The following is a 22,518-nucleotide window of genomic DNA, read 5'->3' on the forward strand; positions in this document are numbered from 1 at the left end:
AGTTGGGGTGGTTGTGTGTTGCTTTGCATCTGTTATTAATGTGTTCTCTCTGCTATTTTTCTGGTAGTTGATAGTTGTGGTGGTTTGGGTTTTTTATAATGGTTTTTTTTCTTAGGTTTTTTTTTTTTGTCTGGTTGGTTGTTTTTTGGCTTTTTTCCCCCCAAGCTTTTGTCTCTGCACCTGACTGGCTTACACTACTAACCTTTGCATTAGCAGTGTTACTGTATAACCTCTGTTGAATGCAATGACATTCAACATTATGTGCTTTTAAGTATTCACTTGAATGTAGGGGTCGTTTATTTCTTCCATTATCTGCAGAGACTGTGAATCAGATCCTGGTTACACCTGGAAGTGATAATTTGAAGTGTCCTGCATTGCCCAAGTCAGCCATGTGTTATTTTAGGATGTCTGTATAATCAGTTTGGGAATAATTTTGCATAAATGTTCTATCTCACCTTTTTACCTGGTTAATGTAAATGTACAGATAGTGAGGACTGCACAGTGACATCAGAGGCATAAGCTGCTGTCTCATATACCCTAAAGTGATGTATTGTTAGCCTCTGCTTGAGTGCTGACAGTTTTGATTTGATAAAATTTTTGGAGGAGGGTGTAAGTGCTGAATACCAGGCTAAGATTTTTAAAATATTTTTTCTGAAGTACCTTTTGCTTAGGTGAATCTTTGATGCTCTCTCATAGAACATCTAATAACACAGACCAGTTATTACCTATTAGACAGTACTAAAGTGTGTTTTACTCATGAGTGTTACAGAATTTATGAAGATCTGCATTGTAAATTATTGTTATTAAGTTGGCAGCTGACAGAAAATACGTTTGACTGAAATGCTGCTGAGGGGAGTGAAGTTGGTTAATATGAAACCTCTATGTAAAAGTGTTTAATGATGTTGCCATTGTAATACTGATGGATCTGAAAGGATTCTGGTTTAACACTAATCAAAGAGACTTGGCTGTAATACATTTTAGGTAATAAAATAAGTTAATGTCTTAAAATTACAGTTGACTTCTTAAAGACTAATTTTACCTCAGGGCAGTGAATAGGTTCAGATAATGTGATCTTCAGCTTCTTTTTTGCAGTGCAGTTTTGATCTCTAAATATTAATATCTTCCTGAGAAGGACTCCTCTAAATTTTTTGTTTTGATGGTCTTCAGATTCCTTCCTTTGAACAATGTTTCTGTAAGTGTCAGAGAAGTTTCTTTTCTTCCCTCTGTTTGGCTTTAGAGGATGGTTTGGTGAGCTCATCTTCGATGGCAGATTGAAGAAGATCAAGAAGTAGTACCAGTAGTCTTCTTCCATTTCTTTAGGGAGAAAGAGGCGTAATCTGGTGTTGCTTCTCTTTCCAGAAAGGAATACAAACAGACTGTATGGGAGTGATATAAATGCTAAACTGGAACTCCCTTGCTAGTCAGGAAGTAAAGGAATACTGTGTGAATCAGGGACTGGGAATGCATAAACTTCTCTGTGCTAGAACACAGTTTAATGCAGCTGCTACTGTTGTTCTTTAATTGCACTGCTGTCGAGGTAAAATCTAGCCAGCAACTAAAGATGACAATTCAAGTTTCAGAGTAGTCCCTCTTGTGTGTGTGTGTATATGTATATATATATTTAAAAAATATATATAAAAATACAAAAAAATTGATTTATACAGCAGTCAACAGTTTTGCCTGTTTAATACTGCATATTCAGTATTTATTGCAGATGATGTTGTCCCTGGTGAAATGTATGAACCAGAAAATGCTGCTCTGTTTAAAATTTTCCTAAAGTTCATTAGTAAAAACAAACCGTTAATGTTGTGACATAAACCGAATTCTAAATGTGTGCCTGGTGCACTGTCCTTAGTTTGTCCTATGGCTGGGTTAAGGAGTAATTCAACAAAGTATTACATGCCATATGTTATGCAATACTTTGGCACCAGAGATGAGTTAAGGGTAGCTCAACCCTTAGCACTGAATGCCCTTGGTTTTGCTGCTTTATGTCACAACTTTAACCTTGCTTTAAATGTAGTTTTTGGGTGTTAATTTAATTTGGCTGCTCTGTATGTGAGACATCTTGCCTGAGTGAATTTAATTGCACCATTGAGTAAAACTAAAGCCATGAACACTGATGCACTACAATTCTAGGAGAGGTATAAGGTTTAGTTTTATATGGCTTCTTGTTTGGAGTTATTAACTATATGGAGGAATAAACCCCCTTTAAAACTCTTTTTTAAAACATTACAAAACCCACAATGTAAAGTTGCCATGAGCCAGCCAAAAATAATACATATGGCATTCAGGAGTGCAGTTGCTAATTGGCTGCTGCCTGAGAAAATGGTACACTTGGCTTCTACTTAACACTGTGGGTTTGGCAGAAAGCCAGATTTGGGGTGAGGTTGTGAATGAAGCTGCATGTGGTTAGGGAGGAGTTCAAATGATTCATGTCTTGGAAGTTGTAGTAAGCAGTGCAGTATGTACTTGGGTAAGCAGCTGGAGGAAACTCCTCACCCATGTCCTCCCCCACAAACCTTTTCCTACACCTCCACTTGTGTCTCTGTGTGGGGACCATAGCCCATATCTCAGATAGTTTTTAAATTGTTTACTAAATTGGGCTGTTTAGAGATTTAATTCATGTTTCATCATTTCTTTTCTTTTAGATGGAGAATGGAGAGGAAGTAGAAGTAGAGGAATTCTATGTAAAGTACAAAAACTTGTAAGTAAAGTTACAGGTTTGATTGCTATCCTTAAGTTCATATAACTTCCAAATAGCTACAAAACTGGTTTTGTAATTGATACAAATTATTATCAAACTTCAAACATATCTATTGTTTAATCCAAAACACTGACAAACAGGGAAATACCTTGCATTGGTGATAGGTATTGACAGTGTTGTCTTAATTTGTGTTCTCTCCAAAATTAAATCCATACATAAAATTGCTCTGCTATTAAATACTTTAAGGCTCATTATGCATGCAGGCTCATGAGCACACACCTGTGCTGTGTAGGTCTAACTGCAACTGTAGAGTGTGTGCAAACTACTCAAAAATAACCCTTGATGTTGTTTCAAAAACAAGATTTACGTTGAACAAAATGTCTAAGATAACAAACAAACGAGATGGGTTTTAATATTGCAGCAGATTGTTAACCCCTCCATGAGAGGAATGTAATTGTGGTGAGAGCAGCATGTTGTTCCACTTCTGGACTCTGAAACTGCAGTGCAATCAGTATTAAAAATAAAACATTTCATAGCTGGATAAGCTCACTTTTCTTGTAGGAAAATAGCACACTTTGTGTATTTTTGCCAAATTTTATGTCTGAGGCAGAAATCTGCTTTAAGGGAGCTTATGACAGCTAGCTTCTTGTAGTTGACTTCACTTTAAATGTACTGTCATTTTTGTATCCTTTGCACTATATTGTTTATTGTATAATGTTTAATTGTTTAATTATGCTTTGTTTAGTTTCTATTACATACTCATCATTTTTATGTTAGCTGTGTTTTAGCACTAGAACTTTTGACAGACTAAATTTATGGAGTGGGGCAAGTCACTTTGGCAGAGATACTGTTCCTTCTGTGTTGTTACTGTGGAATTGCATTTACAAGGGGGTTTTCTTTTCTCTCTGTCAGTCTGAAAACACTCACAAGCAATTTTGAGTTACGATGCTGTTCTCACAAAAAATTATATAGGACGGTAGTACTTTTAAAATATTTGCATCGTTTCATTAACCTCACTTAATTTTGAGGGGGAGTTATTTCTATTTCCTGACAAGTTGCTCTATTTGTAAGTATAATTACTTTGAGTAAAGGTGATTGGTTAATAACCTATATGATAAAGAAGATAGTGTTGAGTTTTCCAAACATAGCACTATGCTGTGCTGGAAAGATCTAGTTATACTAGTGGAATATATAAGGAGTGCAACGGAAGCAGAATTTTGAGTAAGATTTTTCTGTTTCATCTTCTAGTTCTTACCTTCACTGTCAGTGGGCATCTGTGGAAGAGCTGGACAAAGACAAGAGAATTCAGCAGAAGATTAAGCGCTTTAAGGCAAAACAGGGACAGAATAAATTCCTTTCTGAAGTATGATTTTTTTTGTTTGTTTGTTTGTTTCTTTTGTGTGTTTAAGGAATATTTTTAGGAATTCTTGTTCTGTATACAAGCAGAACATTTTGAATAACTGTTTGATACAGCAGTAGCACTTATTCTGGTATAAAGCATAAAGCATTCTGGATGCAAATCATGCAAGTTTATCAAAGTCAAGTGATCTATCCTGACTATACTTTTTCCTGTAGTTTTGGTTGGTCTTTTTCCTTGGAGTGGCTAGTTATTAGCCTTGTAAGCCTGACTGAATCAGTACCATGTCTTTTTTCTCATGAGCTGATTATGCCAGAAGAAATGCATGCCATTTTTCTATGTTATGGGCTGCTGCTCACTAGGGATTCTAAGCTTTTTATCATCAATTTAATTTCACTTAGAGCCATAAGCAGTAATGTGGCAGAGGTCTTGTCAATAAAAGACCAGATCTGCTGATTTGTGTCTCTGAATGATTACCTTTTAGAAAAATGCTGTCTTCTAAGCAAAAAAAAAAAAGTGTTCATGACCTACTGTGTTTATTTATTTATGTTTTTCTATATCATTCAAGCTGGAATAAAAACCTGTTGCAAATTGAAAAGTTGCATCTGTTCTAAGTGAAGATACCTGGAATTATTTCCATTTTCTTTTTGTAATCTGTTTCCAAGTGGATCACAAAGTTATTTTAAATACTTGGAATTTGTCATTATTTTGGAAAAAGCTTTTAAAATATACAGTCTTTAGTCCTTTTGCCTGCCTCTTCTGTTGGAGTGGATCTTAAAACTATAAAATGAAATGCAATGCTTTAGTATGGAAGAGAATCCTGTAAGTTGTTTAAAGAATAAGAGCAAACCTGACAAATTGTGATTTTTGGAAAAATTGTGTGTTCATGCATTGTGTTTCCTGCTTTTGAAATAATAATCTTTAAATCTTACTTGTAAAGCAGGTAGACAATTCCTGTAGTTAAAATAATCCAAAGGCACTTAGCGCACAAGGCTCTAATTTCTCTATTGCAAGCTGTAGTTTTCAAGAATGCTAAATGCATTGCATGCCATAAGCCTTTTCGATTGCTCATTAGTGAATTGTAATTTCACACTTCATTTAAAATATTCTTAAACATTCTCTCACAGTAAAAGGTTTCACACAGTAATTAAGAGGCCCAGTTAACAAAGTCTGAGAAGTCTGATTCCCTCACGGGGAATGATCTTGCTGAATTGTAGCATTTCAATTAACATGTTGAAGTTTGCCAAATATAAATTCTGTGTCACCGTGACCCAAAATATTATTGCCTGGTGAAATATATAATAATTTTTCCTCTCAGGAAGGGCTAATAGAGATATCTTTTATATTTTTGCCTCTCTCCTTGAACAGATTGATGATGAGCTTTTTAATCCAGATTATGTGGAAGTTGATCGAATCATGGATTTTTCACGTAGCACAGATGACAATGGAGAGGTAAACAAAACTTATAGTGGATCTCTAGTCGTATAGGCATTGTGTTTATAATTTATTGTTTAGAAATATATTAATTAGAATATATTGAACACTTACAGAATCTACCACGGTGTATATGTGTGGAAAATAGGAACATGTTTGAGAAAATACTGGCTAATGTAGCAGTTTCCCGTAAATAAAGGGGGTTAAGTGAGAATTCCAAACTTCTAATAAGTTACCTGTATTAAAAAAAGCACACAAAACAACCAACCAAAAAGCAGCAGCAATGAAGAAGTGATATTTAATACTGTAGAAGTATGATGTCCATGTATGTAATGCAGAATTTAAATGAAAATTACAAGAAAGAGTCTTAGCTAAATGTCATAATAGTTTAGACTACATGTTAGACAAGAAGTCCTGAACTTGTTGTTTCTTCATTTTTAATAACTTGTTCTGCAAAAAAGATGATTTTGTCTTCCGTGAGATTCCTTTTTGGTCCTGGGAGAATAGAAAGCTTCACTGGCAGTGTCAGTTTCCGTGTTGCTCTGTTAGTGAATGGTGATGGCTGACTTGTCTATTGTGAAGTTTCTGATGATGCTGATAAGAGAAAACAGTCAATTTTTAAATATGTAGTAAAGCATAGAATTATAGGGGTTGAAATATTGAGTGTTGTTTTGCTTCTAAATTTTAGTCTAACCTTACTGATTTCAAATGCATTATGCTCATTTTGGTGGTAAGCCAAAATGATTCAGAGTCTCATCTTACTTGGTTAGGTCATCAAGGTGTCAGCCTGATGTTTGCTTATCCTTCTGGCTGAGTCACACATTCAGGTCTGACCAAGCTTTTTGAATTTCATCTAGCTGCAGATCTCCTGTAAGAATGGGTACACATTTATTCTTTCTGTACTTTGATATAATGCAATTTTTGTCTTAACAAAGCCTGTAACGCATTATCTGGTGAAGTGGTGTTCGCTTCCTTATGAAGACAGCACTTGGGAGCTCAAGCAAGACATCGACCAAGCCAAGATCGAAGAATTTGAGAAACTGATGTCTAGGGAGCCAGAAATGGAGCGTGTGGTAAGAATTGGCTCTATGCAGAGGATTTTATTTGAAAATAGTAAATTAATGTGGTCTTTTAGAAACCACTAATGGGATTTGCTGTATTTGTAACAGGAGCGACCTCCTGCCGATGACTGGAAGAAATCGGAGAGTTCCAGGGAGTATAAAAACAATAACAAACTCAGGGAATACCAGTTGGAGGGAGTGAACTGGCTTCTTTTCAATTGGTACAACACGTACGTAAAGCATTGCTTACTGCTGAATCCTGCTTTGGAAAAGCTTTTATAGCTTATTTGAAATAGTAGCCTTTTAAAGTAACCTGCTAAAGTGAAATTTTAGAATAATTTACATGGGTCAGTTTTTGCTGTTGGAGTCATATACAAACTAATTTAGGGTGGAGCATGAATATTTCAGATTCTTGTGGCAAGTGCTTTAAGTTCGTGCATGCCCCTGCTGCCCCTTCCTCCCCCTGTGAACTTGAGAGGTACATAGAAGGGATATATCCGTGCTGACTGCATCACAAATCATAACATTTATTTAAAACACAAAATGTTATGATGCCTTTTCATTCTAGAAATATGTGGTTTATTCAGGTTATCACCTGATTTTCTCTGTTTTAAGTTGGGAATAAATCATTCAGCCTGTTTTTGTTCTTGTTTTCAGACGAAACTGCATTTTAGCAGATGAAATGGGGTTGGGAAAGACTATCCAGTCCATTACGTTTCTCTATGAGATATATTTGAAAGGAATCCATGGTCCTTTCTTGGTTATTGCACCATTGTCCACAATTCCCAACTGGGAAAGGGAGTTCCGCACCTGGACAGAGTTGAATGTGGTTGTGTATCATGGGAGTCAAGCGAGTCGGCGGACCATTCAGTTGTATGAAATGTATTTCAAAGATCCACAGGTAAAAGCTTTTTATGGCTTTTCTTTTTCTCTTTTGTTTTTGTAAATCCTATGTGGTTGTTTATTAAGACATCAATTAGTTTTTCACTACTGGTATGTTAGGTTTCAGTTAGAAATACAGATACATATATCAAGAATGCTCTTTAATAGTGGCCAGTATCTCTCTGGCAATAAAGGGGCACCAAGAGATGGTGCAGTTTTTGTCTAGAGTTTCATTCTTTCGTGCAAAGTTTTGTTATTTTGCGTTTGTGAGGGGACCTGGCAGAAGAGATTCTTAATGGAGAAACTCCTTTAAGTGGAATAAGCTTAAAAATCAATCTTTGCTTACCATTCCAGGAAAGACCCGCTTGCAGAAATTAAACCTGTCAATGATTCTTTATCAAATTTTGTAAGTCAGATATGTTTTGAATCTGTGTTTCTGCACTTGGGTTGAATAGTTGTGAGTGAAGGAAAGCAGAAAAGACCAGGGGTAGAAACAGAAAATTATTTGGAAAACAGAAGCTAAGAAGAGCAGCAGATCCCTACTCCTAAGTGCATGGCTTTTCCCAGAGTAAACAGAATTGTGGGGATATAAAATGTGCATACATTGAATGTTATTGCAGAACAAGAAAATCTTCGTCACATAAGAGAGAAAGAATAAAAGTTCAACCTGTGGAACTATTTTCAGCTCAGCTTTAAAAAGTGATAGTGGCGAATTCGTACACTTAGATTTTCTTTAAACCGTTTCATTTTACACCACTGGACATTTTGATTAATAAACTAGAAGGATATAAAATCAATATGGCACACATTAAGTGGATTTAAAACTGGCTAGCTGATATTTCTTGATGTAATTGTTAATGAGAAATGATTTGCATTTCCAGCATAGTTCTTCAGGGATTGGTTCACATCCATGAGCTGTATAACTTAGCAATGACCTGAAAGAAAACATAAAATCATTACTGAGGAAGTTTGCAAATGACACAAAGATGTGGAGAGTGGCAAATGATTAAGACAGTTCATGGATACAGAGTAAGCTGCATTACTTAATAAATTTGATCCAATCTAGCAATATCAGAATAGCTAAATACAAGGCTGTGGACAACAAATGAAGATGATTCTTATCATAGGGAGAGCTCATCTCTGGGAAGGCTGTAAGACAAAAGCAGATCTTTTTTTGTCATAGCACATGACCAGTTAAACATGAATTCATACTGTGACACAGTGGCTAAAAGGGCTAGTGTAGTGCAAGTGTGTGGGAGGAAACAAATCTTTAATATAAAGATGAGAAAAGTTACAACATTCTCTTCTTTGTCAGTGATGTGATGAGTGGTCCAGTTCTGCTTAGTTCTCACTTCATGTCCTCAAATTGTGTCGAAAAATCAGAGGAAAGCTTAGCGAGATATTGCAAGATAGAAAATAGGCTTTTGCAGGTAAAAAAATGATTAAAAACTGTTTTGAAGGTGATGACTGTGGCACAACTTGACATGCCATTAGGGCAAACAGAAATAGAACTATGTACTTAAATATAGTAGAAAAACACATAGTAATTTATATTAGTGGGAAGTTACAGCTGTGTGATCAGAAAGTAACTGTTTTCTCAGCAATTTATCAAAGAAGCTTTCAAATAAAAATCATATCTGTGTTTGTTGAAGATTTATTTGAGTAACAGCTGCTTCATTGATGTCTAGTGGCCCAAAGAAGTTGTGTATGTCCCAGTCCACATCAGGAGTGTTGGAACTAGATGATCTTTAAGGTCCAAATCCAGGCCATTCTATTAATCTCTAATATTTTTTATGATAATTCTCACATTTAGCTTCTTACCTAGATGTATAATATACAAATAAAGTGGGCTTGAAATCAGTTTTTCTGATTTTAAAATAATTTCTTAGCAGATATTGATATTTTATATTATTTTAAAATTTGACTTCGTGCAACTAGTGTCTCTGCTGAATTGTTTCCTGTGTTAAAAATCAAATTTTTTTTCTATTTGAGTGATGGTTGTTCTCAACATGTTCTTACCCTTAGCAGTTACTTGACATTCCTTCAGGTTTCATGCTATCTGAAAAATCCCACTTACTGTCAAGATTCTTAGTTATTTTGGCAATGTTGTTTCATTGATCTAAAGGTAACTGAAAGGATCTAAAGCAAGATGCAGCAGAAAGTTTTGTTCCCCATTGCCATATTCTCAACTCAATTCTTGCCATGAACGTGGCAGTCATTTGACCCCATAGCGAGTAATAACAAAGCACTCATGGCACAGAAATGGAATAATTATCTGCTGACTTTGCTCCCTGAACTGTCTTAAGATGAGAAACAGACAATTACTACATTTAGGGATAAAGGAGAAATGGAGAGAACTCATCTTTTTGATGGCAGCTAGCTTAGGTGTGTCAAAAAATCACCTTCTGTGTTCTGTTATTTTTAAGTGTCAGCTGTGAAATACATGGTAGAAACTGAACTACAGGGAAGAAATCTCTTCATGTTCTGATAAAAAGAATCCCCATGTCGTCTTCACTCTGACATTCTCCAAAGTACCATCACTGGGCATATGATGGGAGACAAAATGGAGTGAAAGAAGACATGATTTAGCAGCATAATTTCTAGTTCCCTTGCCAGACACATCAACCCAGACATCAGGCATCTTTGGCTTTTTAGGTCTTGATATGAAAAGAGGCCTCTCAGTCTGAGCTATTTCTCAGAAAGACAGTTGAACATTGAGAAAGTAAGAGTGGCTTTTGAAGGGCAATAACAACAGAGAACATGCATAAAAAGCACCTACCCCATCTGCAGTAGTGTGATTTTTCAGAGTCAGCCCCTGTTACCAGAGTCAAGTTGTTATGAAATGCTAGAGAGTAGTCAATAACAAAACAAGTTTCTGCAGTGGTGTGACTTCAACAGTAAGGACATGGTGCTATTAGAGACATTCTGCTGTGAGGTTCATGTAGAGAAGCCTGTTCTGGTGCTCTTGAGCAATATGACTGAAAGGTCTTCCTAGGACCCCTTTCCTGGTTTGAATATCAAATAAACTGTGTGCTTTTCTGTATTGTCTCACCTCTGAGAAGGAGTTCTGCTTTAAGATTACAAAAACTGTATGTGCCAAATACAGCTAATGACAGTCTTGGAAAAGAGCTGACTTGGTCTGTGATGGAAATTTACTTGGCTCATGAAAAGGTTACAGCATTTCAGTTTGCTGGCTTTCAAAGCTGCCCACTTAGTGTATCTTCATCTGCTGTTTGTTAAGTAACAGCTTTTTTTGCCCCTAACAAGATAAATATTTCTGGACTATGCCACGAGAAAGCATTGTTGAGCAGGTCATTACTCTCTCTGAAATGCTCTTGATTTGAGTAGGCAGATTTAATGCTGAGTTCAGGATATCAGGTTTTCAATCATTTCATTGAGTCAGTAGCCAGTTCTGATCCCCATGGTTTGGAGAAGATTATACGCAGGTCACTTATAAAAGGATTCAGTCTTGCGCAGGTCTAAAGGAAGAAATGGTCACCTTACTGTAAAATAAATGTTTCTTTTGAAATTTATGCAATATACAATTTATACAATATACAATGACAGAGTCCTTTGAAAATGTGGAATGGCTTCGAACTTGTGTAATGCTCATCCTTAGAGAGACAGATTTTCTGCACAGACCCAGTGACACTGGAGTTACCAAATTACATTTTTCTTTGAACAGCATTGGGAAGAAGCATAGCATAATGTCAGAAAGGTGCTCATTTCATGGTCTTGAATAAAGTTTATTCAGGGAAATTTTTTTTAAATAGTCTTTATATCAGTGCTGAAAATAAGACTGAACTAATGAACCAGTGAATATGGTGTCAGACATCAAGTTAATTGTCCTGTTGAACTTTGCTTAACACAGACTCAGAAAAATATTATGAAATTTTATTCAGAGATACACATTCTTCATTTAAAAGTTCAGATATTTGCTTCTGTCAAAGCTGCTCTCTAGAGTCGTTGTAGATTCCCCATCCCTGGAAGTATTCAAGGCCAAATGGAGCACAGCTTTGAGAAACCTGGTCTAGTGGAAGGTCTCCCTGCTCATGGAAGGGGGTTGGAACTAGATGGTCTTCAAGCTATTTTATGAATTGTAGCTGTTTTGAATCCTGAATGTTTACCGTGGGAAAAAACCCAACCTGATAACAGTCAACACAATATTCAAATAGTCATAAAAAAGAAACCTTAATGCACTTTTGCTGTATTTGGATTGTTCAGGAGGACCCTCATGTGCCTTCAATTCAGAAGTAAAAAGAGAGTTCTCTTGACAAAGTCTGAAAACCTTATTTCAATATTGCAGCAATACATTAATGCCTCAAGGCATTAGTATAATCCATGTGAATTACATCTGAGATACTTGTATAACTTCTTGGTAATCAATGTGCAGTGATTCTGTGGGCCTATTTACAAGATTAAAAACAGTTATTATGAAGCCAGTAGCAAACTTACAGAATTGTATTTCCCCATTTAGTCAGCAATAATGGCTTAATTTGCTTTAAATGTCTTGTCCATTGTACTGTTTTGTATTTTTAAAAAATAAAATTTGAAGGTGAAGCAAATAGCTTCCTTCCTTTGCCAGGGAGTTTACTTTAACATTTGCTGTTCTTTTTAGGGTCGTGTGATAAAGGGGTCCTACAAGTTCCATGCCATTATCACAACATTTGAAATGATCTTGACTGACTGCCCAGAGCTGCGTAACATTCCATGGCGTTGCGTGGTCATTGACGAGGCCCACAGGCTGAAAAACAGGAACTGTAAGCTTTTGGAAGGACTCAAGATGATGGATCTGGTCAGTGTGAACATCTCTTATTTTTGTGTCTTCTGTACTTTTATTCTGATATACGGTTTAATCAAAAAGTAAAAGAAAATGTTTTTTTCTCAAGTAAATCATCAAGTGTTAAGAAGAATAAGAGAATGCAGATGAGAAAGTATAAAATACCTGGAAGGATATGCATACCTTCAGTTTTGGAGTGCTGATATTTAATAAGTTTTTTCATTGATTTAGACGTAGGATTATGTGGATTCTCCTAAGACAATCAAAATTAATTTATTCTTTCCTTTCTTTCCCTTCTTGTGACTTAATCCATAGTCACTTTTTCACAAAGAAATTCGTTTAAATGTTTATTTTATTTTATTTATTTTATTTTATAATGTGGCCAGGTGACTAAATTTGGCCATGAGAGTTAAACTGCTCTGCATTAATATCAGCTCTAATGTTAATTTGTTGTGTGGCTATAAGGATGTTCTTTCATATTGACTAAGGAAGGACAAGTGAGTTGGTTTCTGATGCTTACTTAAATGTGTATTATGTGTACAAAATTGATGTATTAAACTCATAGAGAAAAATCAGATAATGTGAAGATATTTACCATTTAAAAGACACAATAATTACTTTGTTTTGGGAAGAATATTCTTTTAAAATGTGAGAATAATGTAGTCATGCTAAGCTAATACCTGTAATTTGGTTTGTAAAAATGTTGTGTGCCTTTTGTTTTTCTTATTATGGTTGCTGTTAGAGGAAAGCAGATCTTAAAGTCTTACAGACTACAGATGGAGATATGGGACTTTTCACATTAGTTCTTATTACACTGCTAAATTTGTTTGGCTCTGGGCTAGTTGCTGAACCTGTCTGGGCTCCTCTAAAGCAATATGTTATTTTTGTCTCTGCCACTCTCATGCTCTTTAGCGTGTAGTAAGAAGGTAGAACTCTGCTTCAGGTTTCCTGTTAGATCCTGTGTTGATCTCCTGGCCTGAGGAGATCAGTGCACTGAGGTCAATTGGAGGTGTGGTAAATCAATGAATTTTTACTGGAAAGCATGGGATATGTTCAGCTGTTACTTTGCCATTTAAAGTTCATTGTACTCGTGAGAAGGATGGGACAGTGTGGACCAGCAAAATCTGTTCTTGTATCTTGGAGGACTTTTGAAGCTGCTTAAGTAGTGAAGTGTTTTTCTGGGCTGTCACTGAAGGAACACCAGAGTACAAGTTAGAAATGTCTTGAGAAGAGTTTTATATAAGTAGCTGGGGGAGGGGAGAGGAAGCAAAGGTGAGACAGACGTAAGGTGACAAGGGGAAAGAATTTTGTGTATTTTTTCCAATGGAAATTATAGTGATGGATTCCTAGGCAACTGTTTCTTAACCTTTCAGGAGCATAAAGTGCTGCTTACTGGAACCCCTTTGCAAAATACAGTAGAAGAACTGTTTAGCTTGCTTCACTTCTTGGAACCAGGTCGTTTTCCATCAGAAACCACATTCATGCAAGAATTTGGGGATCTTAAAACTGAAGAGCAGGTAAACTTATTTTGCACACTTACTTTTCTATTTAGATATTGTGAATTTATCCATTTTCTTGCATCTGAATTTCATTACTTGTTCTTTCAAATAAGACCTATTTGCTTTTTGGAATACCATGGTGAGTTTATAATTTTTTAAAATTTTGAAATTTTGCTTATTTTCATTTAGTTGAGGGTTTTTTCTTTTTTTCTTTTGGCCAAAAGTAATTCTGCCTTATCACTGTTCTGTTTTCAGGTTTTGTTTTTTGTTTGGTTTTGTTTGTTTTTTTTTGTTTTGTTTAAGTCATTTGTCCATTGGTCTTGCAGAAACAGGAAAAAAATAGAGGTGGGGTGTCTTGTAATAGTTTCTGGATAAAAATACTTCTGAAAGAATTAACTTGTCAGTTTACATTCTTCCTTAAGCATCATAGTGAAGGAACTGTTCATATAACTTCTGTGGAATTAACATCTGAGAGCTTTCTCAATGACTTAAGTGCAAACAGGAACAAACTTGAAATTTAGCAAGAGGTAACCAAATGGAGGGAGATTTTTTTTTTTACTCCGAAACAGATTTCTCAAGCTGTCCAATAGTAGAAATGCATAAATCAATACAAAATGAAAGACCCTAGGTGCAAAGTTTTATATCTGAAATGTAAAATGTTTCTTTGTATGTATCAAAGTGTTTTAATAGGCCAAACCACCTTAACATTAGGTGTTAACTGAAGCATGGCATCTTAATTTGGCCTTTTGCTTCCTGTCATAATTGCACATATTTTTGTATGTAACTTTGTTGACTTTGTCTGAAAATTCATTTTTTGATATCTTTCAACTTTTGACTGCTTGAATTTGTTGACTTTCTTTGAGAACAACTCTTTCACACATCAGTCTAAATTACAAAATAGCTCTTTCTCTAGCCCCTGGCCACCTGGTAAAATTGTGGGATATATTTCCATAGGTTGTGCATGCTACTACATGTCAGTCAGAATGGGCACTGACCTGACTGAAAGTGAAGCAGCTCTGATGCAGAAGCCATGTAGTCCTGTTAATGAAGTGTTTGAACTGGAGCTAATTTATCCTAACTCTCAACATAGCTTTTGTATGGTCAGCTCAGGATGACTGGAAGCTTTTGAAGCTATACATGGAACTATTACTAAAATAATGCCATTGGCCATGATCAGAATTAAGGCCTGGATTGCTTGGTCCAAGAAGTTCTTTTGAACTTCATTATCTGCTGACACACACAGGTTTTGGAATTGGGTTTGTCATTCAAGTGGTGGGACAGTTTGTGTTAATGACTTGGGTTTCTTCTCCATTCCTTGCAATCCTATTCCATATATTTTCTCAATTGTTCATCCTTCTGTGCTAATTACTTTTTTAGTTCTGAAGTTGCTTTATTACTAAGAGAATTATGTAAATTCAGGAGAAAGTGTCTTTTGTTCATATTTCTGCTGTGCAGCTCTGCATCAGGAGATGATGACCAATTTCAGTGTAAATTATTAGGTCTTCAGAACTGAGATGGTTTGTACTTTGAGGTATAGCCTAAAACAACATAAACACCAGGTGTTTGGGATTTTTTTTTTATATGGGACATATATGAGCTTTTTATGTAAGGGACTTAACGAAAACTTTTTAAAACTTAGCCTTTTTTAAAGAAAACTGACATTTTCTGCTTTGCCCCTCCCACCCTGTAGGATATGTCTTAAAGAAAATGCCACAAAACCTGGAAACAATAAAAATTATCAGTGTCATAAAAATTAAGAGAAACAAAATGTTTTCATTTTTAGACCAGTCCTAAATTGTGTTCTATTTCAGTGGATGTCAAAACTAGGGAAATAAGAAAATAATTTAAGTAGATATTTAAAGTGGGAAAATAGCATTAAATATTGATTTGCAATTGGAAGTGAACTGCAAAAGTTATCTTAAAGTGTCAGATTTGCTTATTTAACAAAGGGTTAGCTCTGCATGATTTGTGTGTAGTACTGTCCTTGACTAGAAGGATAATTCTGAGTGAGGTCTATTTAATGACAAACATCACTAAACACACCAAAATAGACTAGAAATGTGTATGTCACTTAGTTAACAAGGAGAAATTGCTGCTGAGTCACTGAGGAAAAATTGGTATTTGAGGTAGAAAACAAAGATTTTAGAATTAAGGAAAACGAAAAATGAATATTTGATTCCTAGAAGTTTTAATTCAGTTATTTTATTAAACATCTGTTTGCCAGGTGCAAAAATTGCAAGCTATTTTGAAGCCGATGATGCTGAGACGTCTCAAGGAGGATGTGGAGAAGAACCTGGCCCCCAAAGAGGAAACCATCATTGAAGTTGAGCTGACAAATATTCAGAAGAAATACTATCGTGCTATTCTTGAAAAGAATTTCACATTTCTTTCCAAGGGTGGAGGTCAGGCAAATGTACCTAATCTTTTAAACACTATGATGGAACTGAGAAAATGCTGCAATCATCCATACCTTATTAATGGTAAGCTGCCTACTTTTCTCGTCATTTGAAAAAACGGTTGTAAAAGTGTACAATATGTATAAATTCTGTTTTAGTGTGTCTTTTTGGTTTTTAATTTATTTTAGGTAGAAAAGTGAGATAACCTTTTAGGTTCTCAACGTATGGATATCTGCTAGCCAGGACAGCACGCTGTTGCAGCTGCTTTTTTCTGTGCTGTTTTTTTCCAAGGCTTCCTGACAGACTTAACCTTGACTGAGTTAATTGTTGGCATTATAAAGTTTTCCTTTCGGTTATTTGTGACAAACAGGACTTCAGTTATCATGCAGGTTGTTGGATGCTAGCATGAATATGGTAACTTTTTCTTCACTTACAGTTAGCTGCTATTTACTTTCTTGCTGTCAAACATCATATGGTAGTAACTTAAATTTTCTGAATAGAAGTTGCAGAGTAAGAAATCATGATCAAGCTTGCTTTTATGGCCACATGTTTTCAGTTAGTTTTCTTAATTCGACTAGTAAGAGAAAGATTAGGGTGAATTTCATATTAGACTTCAGTGACTTTTTCTGTGTCAAGGTATATTGGTTTTAGATCAGGATTGTCTTTGGCAAGTAGTATGGAATCAAAAAATATCTTAAGTTGAAAGGGAGCATTAGGGATTATTGAGTCCAACTCTCTGCTCCTCACAGAACTACCTAAAACTAAATCATATGACTGAAGGACCAGATGGTCCTTGAACTCTGAATTGTAGTGCCATGACCACTTCCCTGGGGAGGCTGTTTCAGTGACCAGCCCTGTGATGAACCAAGCAGCCAGCTCTAGCAGTCTGAATATTCTAAATTTGTATGTGCTGGTCAGTTCTTCCCTTTGAGGATGTAACACAAGCCTCCATACGGGGTTGCATTCTACTAGTTTCTTATTTCCCAACTCCTGTTTCTTACTAGATATGATTTATGGTTGGTTTATGCTGGTTATAGTCTTCATGATGAAAGACTGTTTTGTTCCAGAGCCATATGTGATTTCAGGTTTTTTATTGTATGACTTCCATATTGCAGTACTTAAGTTCTTTTCCTTGGCACGTTTTGTTTAAATGGGGGGTTAAATGCTTAAGCTGATTCATAAAATTACGTCTAATTATATTTCACGCACAAGTAATTCTTCCTAAGACATGATATAGGCTTTTACTCCAAAGTACTTAAACTCATCCATGCTAGTGGCTGTTAAGTTTCTAAACTCATATGACATACAGCAAAGTAGCTTTGTGGTTCTGCTGCAGGGTTGTTGGGGTTTTTTACTTGATTTTTTGGCTTAAGTTAATCCACTGTATAAATGAGTTTATCAGAATAGTTTACACTGTTCAAGTTATGGGTGTATGAATTGATGCTTCTTGTCTTTCAGCAAAGCTTTTTAAACTTACTATTAGTTTTCCTTATTTTATGTTTTTTGAAAGAAAAATGAATATTTTGCTGCTACTTTGTTTTGTCAAATAGAGTTTATGAGCAGTGCTTGCAGTGTTGCCTACAGTAGTGATATTTTTTTCATCTGACGTCTTGTATCATTTAACATAATTTAGAGATTGATAAAGTTCGGGTGTTAATTTAGAACACCTCAAATATTTTTTAATGACTGTATCTTAATAAAGGAGGGTGGGTTTGTCTCTTGAATGCATTTGCCTTTGTAACATTTTTGTGATGTTTTGAACTTTTTGACTTGCTTAGTATCATTCAACAACGTGGCAGGTGGGTTGAGCCTTCAGATTTGAGGGGAAAAAAGAAATCCTGATGTGTTAGTGTGGAGATGGAACTAAACAAATGCATCCTTTGTAGTTCTAGGACAGAAAATACTCCTACATGCTGTAGTCATCAGAGCCCAAGGTTTTATTTTGTTAATTGATATTTAACAACTTTGTAGTTTGTGTAATGGCCCAAGTTTATTTTATTTCTGCTAAGAGTTTTTGCAGTGCAAGTACTTAATGGTTGCATAGTATTCTCCTGATAAATGATTTCTTGCAGTAGCAAGTTCTGTTTTCTAAGCTTAAGTGCTTTTATAAAAGTATCTCTGAATCCTCGTTTTCTTCCCAGTTTGTGGGGTTTGTGAACAAGCAGTAGTGCACATGTATTTGAATATTTGAACATGTTTTGTTTTGTGCAAGAGTTGCAAGCAAATCTTCTATATAACCTTCAGTTACATGATGGAAGTAGTGTGGTAGGAGTTGAATGTAAAGTGGAGTTTTTGTTTCTTTCTTCATTGATAGATGTGTTGTGTGCTCTGCTGAGACTGGGAGTAGACTTCTAGAGGTAGTTACTGCATGTTGGGTATTCTCCAGCCAACTTGGGTAAAGCATTGTCAGTTTTTCTTAGGGCTGGACTCCTTGTTTTCTCCATAGCAACCATTCTCAAGTATTTATACATCATTCCTCTCTCTGTCTCCAGGAACCAGCAATGGGGAATGCCTCTATACTTACACATCTTAGTGCTGAACACCAGAAAGGCTCCTTACTTTGTTTGTTGTGCCCTCTTGAGCCCTGGAAGCCTCTCCTAATGAAGAGTAGAAATGGAGATTTCCCTGAATGTGAACCACACATTCAGATACCTTCCTTTCATCCCCTGCTAAAAATCACCTAGAATAGGAAGTAATTTTACAGACCTGCAAATACTGCATCAAGTAACTTTTGGGTAGCAAGGCTGCTCAATGGACATGACATAATTGCAATTGTAGTAGGGATTATAAAGGATGGTCTTCTACAGGATTTAGCTAGGACAGAGTTACTGAAAGAACAGATTTTTGGAGTTATCTGTAGTGGATTTGAGTCTTGCTGAGACCAAGCTCTGATACTGTAAATTTACCATTCATTAGACCAAATTGTGGTTTGCTTTTGCAGATGCTGTTCTTGCATTGCGTCACAGTAGTGAAACTTAAATCTGGATATTGCAGTTGAGTCAGAAATAATTGCTGTACTCTGGAAAGATGACTGAAATTACTGTATATGAACTACTTGACAGCCTGCTGTATCCTGGAATTGCCAAAGTTCAGTACAGAATGGGAGATTTACTGCCCAAAATTCTGCCTGTTTTACAAAGATGGGCGATGATATGATTGAAGGGAGCTTTGAGTGTCCGCTTACACTCCTTTCATATGGGCTTACGTTTGTTATGTGCAAACCATTAGGATGAGTAGTGCTGGGAGCAGGGAACCCAGGTCAGGAAAATCCAGGGATGTAAAACTATCTTGAAAAGCGGTCACATCTTGAGTCCATCAGGTTCAGTACAAGCGAGTAGTGAGAGTGCACGGAGCAGCATGGGGCTGTCAGGCAGCCTGCCCCGGCTGGAATCTGGTTCAGGCACCGCAGTAGAGCGGGCAGCGAACCAGCGATGGCACGGGGAGGGTGCGCTTCCCTGTTTGTTTACAGGCATCTACTTAGAGCTGGGATTTGAGAGAGAGATGCTCAGCAGAAGCCTGGCAGTAAGCTGTGCTTCCCCCTCCCCCAACCCTTCCATCTTTCCTTGTGCTATTCAAAAGCAGTATTGAAGATGAATATTAGACAAACTAGAAATATTTATAAACTGTATTTTCTTGGGGGGAAAAAAAGATGGATCAGAAAAAGGGTTTATTTGGAGGTGAAATAAGCTTAGAACAAAGATTCCTAACTTTTTACATGCCAAGAATGGAAATCTGATAGTTCTTGGAATTGCCCATTTTGTAGAAGTGACATAAAAATAGAATAAAAGCATAGGAGAGGTTGAAGAGAAAGCTTGAACTTGGTCTGTAGTCTTCCAGTAGTGAGCAAAACAAGGAAATAGTTGCTGCTGTGCATATTATTCATAGGCAAAGCGAGTGGCAAGAGGGAGCTTTTGACTAACACTGGAAAGAATAAATACATTGGATAGCTTCATCAAACTGAACAAAAAAAATTACATTCAGTGAGAAAAAAACTAAATAGAATGTAAAATAATAATTTCATAGCTGCTTCCCCCCAGTTAGTTTCTTGTTTGGATTTTGATTTTATAATTAATAATGAAAGGAGCAGGTACATGTCATGTGGATGATTAAATCTGATTTTAGATTTATGTCCTTTGTATTTTCCTGTAGAAAAAAAGACGTTTTCTTTCATGTTACATTTTTAAAAGGAAAAAAAAATTCATTTTATCATTTGAAATATGTTTAATTTTTTTCATATATTTTCATTTTTTTTTCATTGAGTTGTTTGTGTCAATGGTTCTATGAATTTATTTAGGAAAGAGTTTAGTGTTGTTCAAAAGAGGAAAAAAAAACAGTGAATTCTCAGAGTTATTTTTTATTTATGCTGTATTTGTGTATATGTTTGCTTCAAATTTAAGCTTAATATTTTTTATAAATGTTTAGTCACATAGTGCTTAAAACATTCCTGCAGTTTCTATAGGGTATTGAAGGCAAGCTCATTGTTTATTGATAAAACCCTTTGCAGTGTTCATGTATTGCTGTCCAATCTTTGCAGGTGCTGAAGAGAAAATTTTGGAAGAGTTTAAAGAAACACACAATGCCGACTCTCCAGATTTTCAGCTCCAGGCAATGATCCAGGCTGCTGGCAAGCTCGTACTGATTGACAAGCTGCTGCCAAAACTGAAGGCTGGTGGCCACAGGGTGCTTATCTTTTCCCAGATGGTGCGCTGCTTGGACATACTGGAAGACTACCTCATTCAAAGACGGTGAGAGCAACAATATAATACAATTATAAATAAACTGTGCCTTCCTCAGTGACCACTGTATTTAACCTGTGGGTAATCTGTACAGAAAGGGAAGAAATTAAAACAGTGTTTTTTGTAGTGATCTGACTAAGGGAAAGAGCAAACCTGGAGGTTGCAAGTACTGAGCCTTTTCTTTTGAGTGAATACAAAATGACCTCATATGGAGAGCTTTAAACCTCTCAGTTTAGCTCTCAGTTAAATGTTTTGGTAGTTCTAGAGTTTTTTAATTTTTATTGAATTCCTTGGAGTCAAAGTCTGTTCTTTACCAAAGAAAGAGACAAAATAGTATGTCTTTACTGATGAAGTTAGTCTCTTAGTTTGTTGTAGTCATTCTAACTCCATAGTAGCATATTTGGCTTTGTTGTTCTTAGTTGCATATTCTTCTAAAGAAGCTCTGCCATTGCAGTAAAGCAATCCCTATAATGCATCTATTTTTCAGGTACCCATACGAACGAATTGATGGTCGAGTGAGAGGCAACTTGCGTCAGGCAGCTATTGACAGGTTTTCAAGACCTGATTCTGATAGGTTTGTTTTCCTGCTGTGCACAAGGGCAGGAGGTTTGGGCATTAATCTTACTGCTGCTGATACCTGCATCATTTTTGATTCAGACTGGAACCCCCAAAATGACCTCCAGGTAATACTACAAGAGATGATTTTATTGAAAATTTTTCTTTGCCTTTTTACTGTGAAATTTTGCTCGCCTACAAGAGAAATTATCTGTTGTTGCTCTCTTGAAAGCATAAACAATATTATTTATATTAGAAAAAAACACTTTTAAAGAAGGTTCTCTGTATCGATTATTTCATATTATTTTTTCTTCCATTTGTAACCTGTAACTGAATATTTGTCTTTGTTTCTTTAGGCTCAAGCACGATGTCACAGAATAGGGCAGAGCAAATCAGTGAAAATTTACAGGTTGATAACAAGAAATTCTTATGAAAGAGAAATGTTTGACAAAGCTAGCTTGAAGCTGGGCCTTGATAAGGCTGTGCTACAATCTATGAGTGGAAGAGAAAATGCCACAAATGGGGTAAGGATTAGTTTTTTAAGGTGCATTATCAACAAATGCTATGAACACGTTACACTTTGCCTGCCTGTGTTTAGCTGGAGCACAGTGGTTTTCCAATGGAGTGTGGCTGATAGTTTAAAGTCAGGTTAAATAAGGGCATTGGCTACATGAACTGGCTTAGCCTATCTAATGGCTCACTTATTGCCAAAAGGGGGCAGGTGGAGTCATGTTCCCTCAATCCTGGTCCATTCTCATCATTCCACCCTTTACATTGTGTTGATCCTGGCACTTCATGGAGTTCTTCTAGTTAGCTTTTGCTGGTGTAGCCTTTTTGCTTTCAGACTTTTTTTTTGCTTTAGCTTTTTTGTCAGGTTAGTAAATTAAATCTGCTCCCAGGAGGAGCTTAGCAGTCATCAAAGCTAAAGGGATTCAGTGACAATGAATTATTAAGTCCTTTAAACCACTCACATAACTTCACCCTGAGAATTTTGTTGTTTGTATTCTTCTTTAAAAGGTGAATTCAGCATGAATGTTTAATTGACCACCACTACATTATCATAGAGTTTCAGTTCTTAAAATGCCAAATAAGATTAATCTGATTTTGCTGTTAG

At 36.1% G+C, this 22,518-nt stretch overlaps 1 protein-coding gene across 5 annotated transcripts in view; it reads left to right on the forward strand.

Annotated features, from left to right (window-relative positions):
• The window catches only part of CHD7 (chromodomain helicase DNA binding protein 7), a 127,602-nt gene that overhangs the window by 86,522 nt on the left and 18,562 nt on the right, over positions 1-22,518 (forward strand). For all 5 annotated transcript variants that reach the window (XM_014873067.2, XM_088175431.1, XM_014873068.2 and 2 more), the window contains exons 7-18: positions 2,649-2,704; positions 3,953-4,067; positions 5,430-5,513; positions 6,431-6,568; positions 6,665-6,786; positions 7,214-7,457; positions 12,057-12,233; positions 13,592-13,735; positions 15,942-16,197; positions 20,648-20,858; positions 21,337-21,532; positions 21,761-21,928. In XM_014873067.2, the coding sequence (XP_014728553.1) occupies positions 2,649-2,704; positions 3,953-4,067; positions 5,430-5,513; positions 6,431-6,568; positions 6,665-6,786; positions 7,214-7,457; positions 12,057-12,233; positions 13,592-13,735; positions 15,942-16,197; positions 20,648-20,858; positions 21,337-21,532; positions 21,761-21,928 (1,911 nt within the window). The remainder of the gene's footprint in view (positions 1-2,648; positions 2,705-3,952; positions 4,068-5,429; positions 5,514-6,430; positions 6,569-6,664; positions 6,787-7,213; positions 7,458-12,056; positions 12,234-13,591; positions 13,736-15,941; positions 16,198-20,647; positions 20,859-21,336; positions 21,533-21,760; positions 21,929-22,518) is intronic.

The sequence above is a fragment of the Sturnus vulgaris genome, chromosome 1 (genome assembly GCF_052056855.1).
Source record: "Sturnus vulgaris isolate bStuVul1 chromosome 1, bStuVul1.hap1, whole genome shotgun sequence".
NCBI classification, from domain to species: domain Eukaryota; kingdom Metazoa; phylum Chordata; class Aves; order Passeriformes; family Sturnidae; genus Sturnus; species Sturnus vulgaris.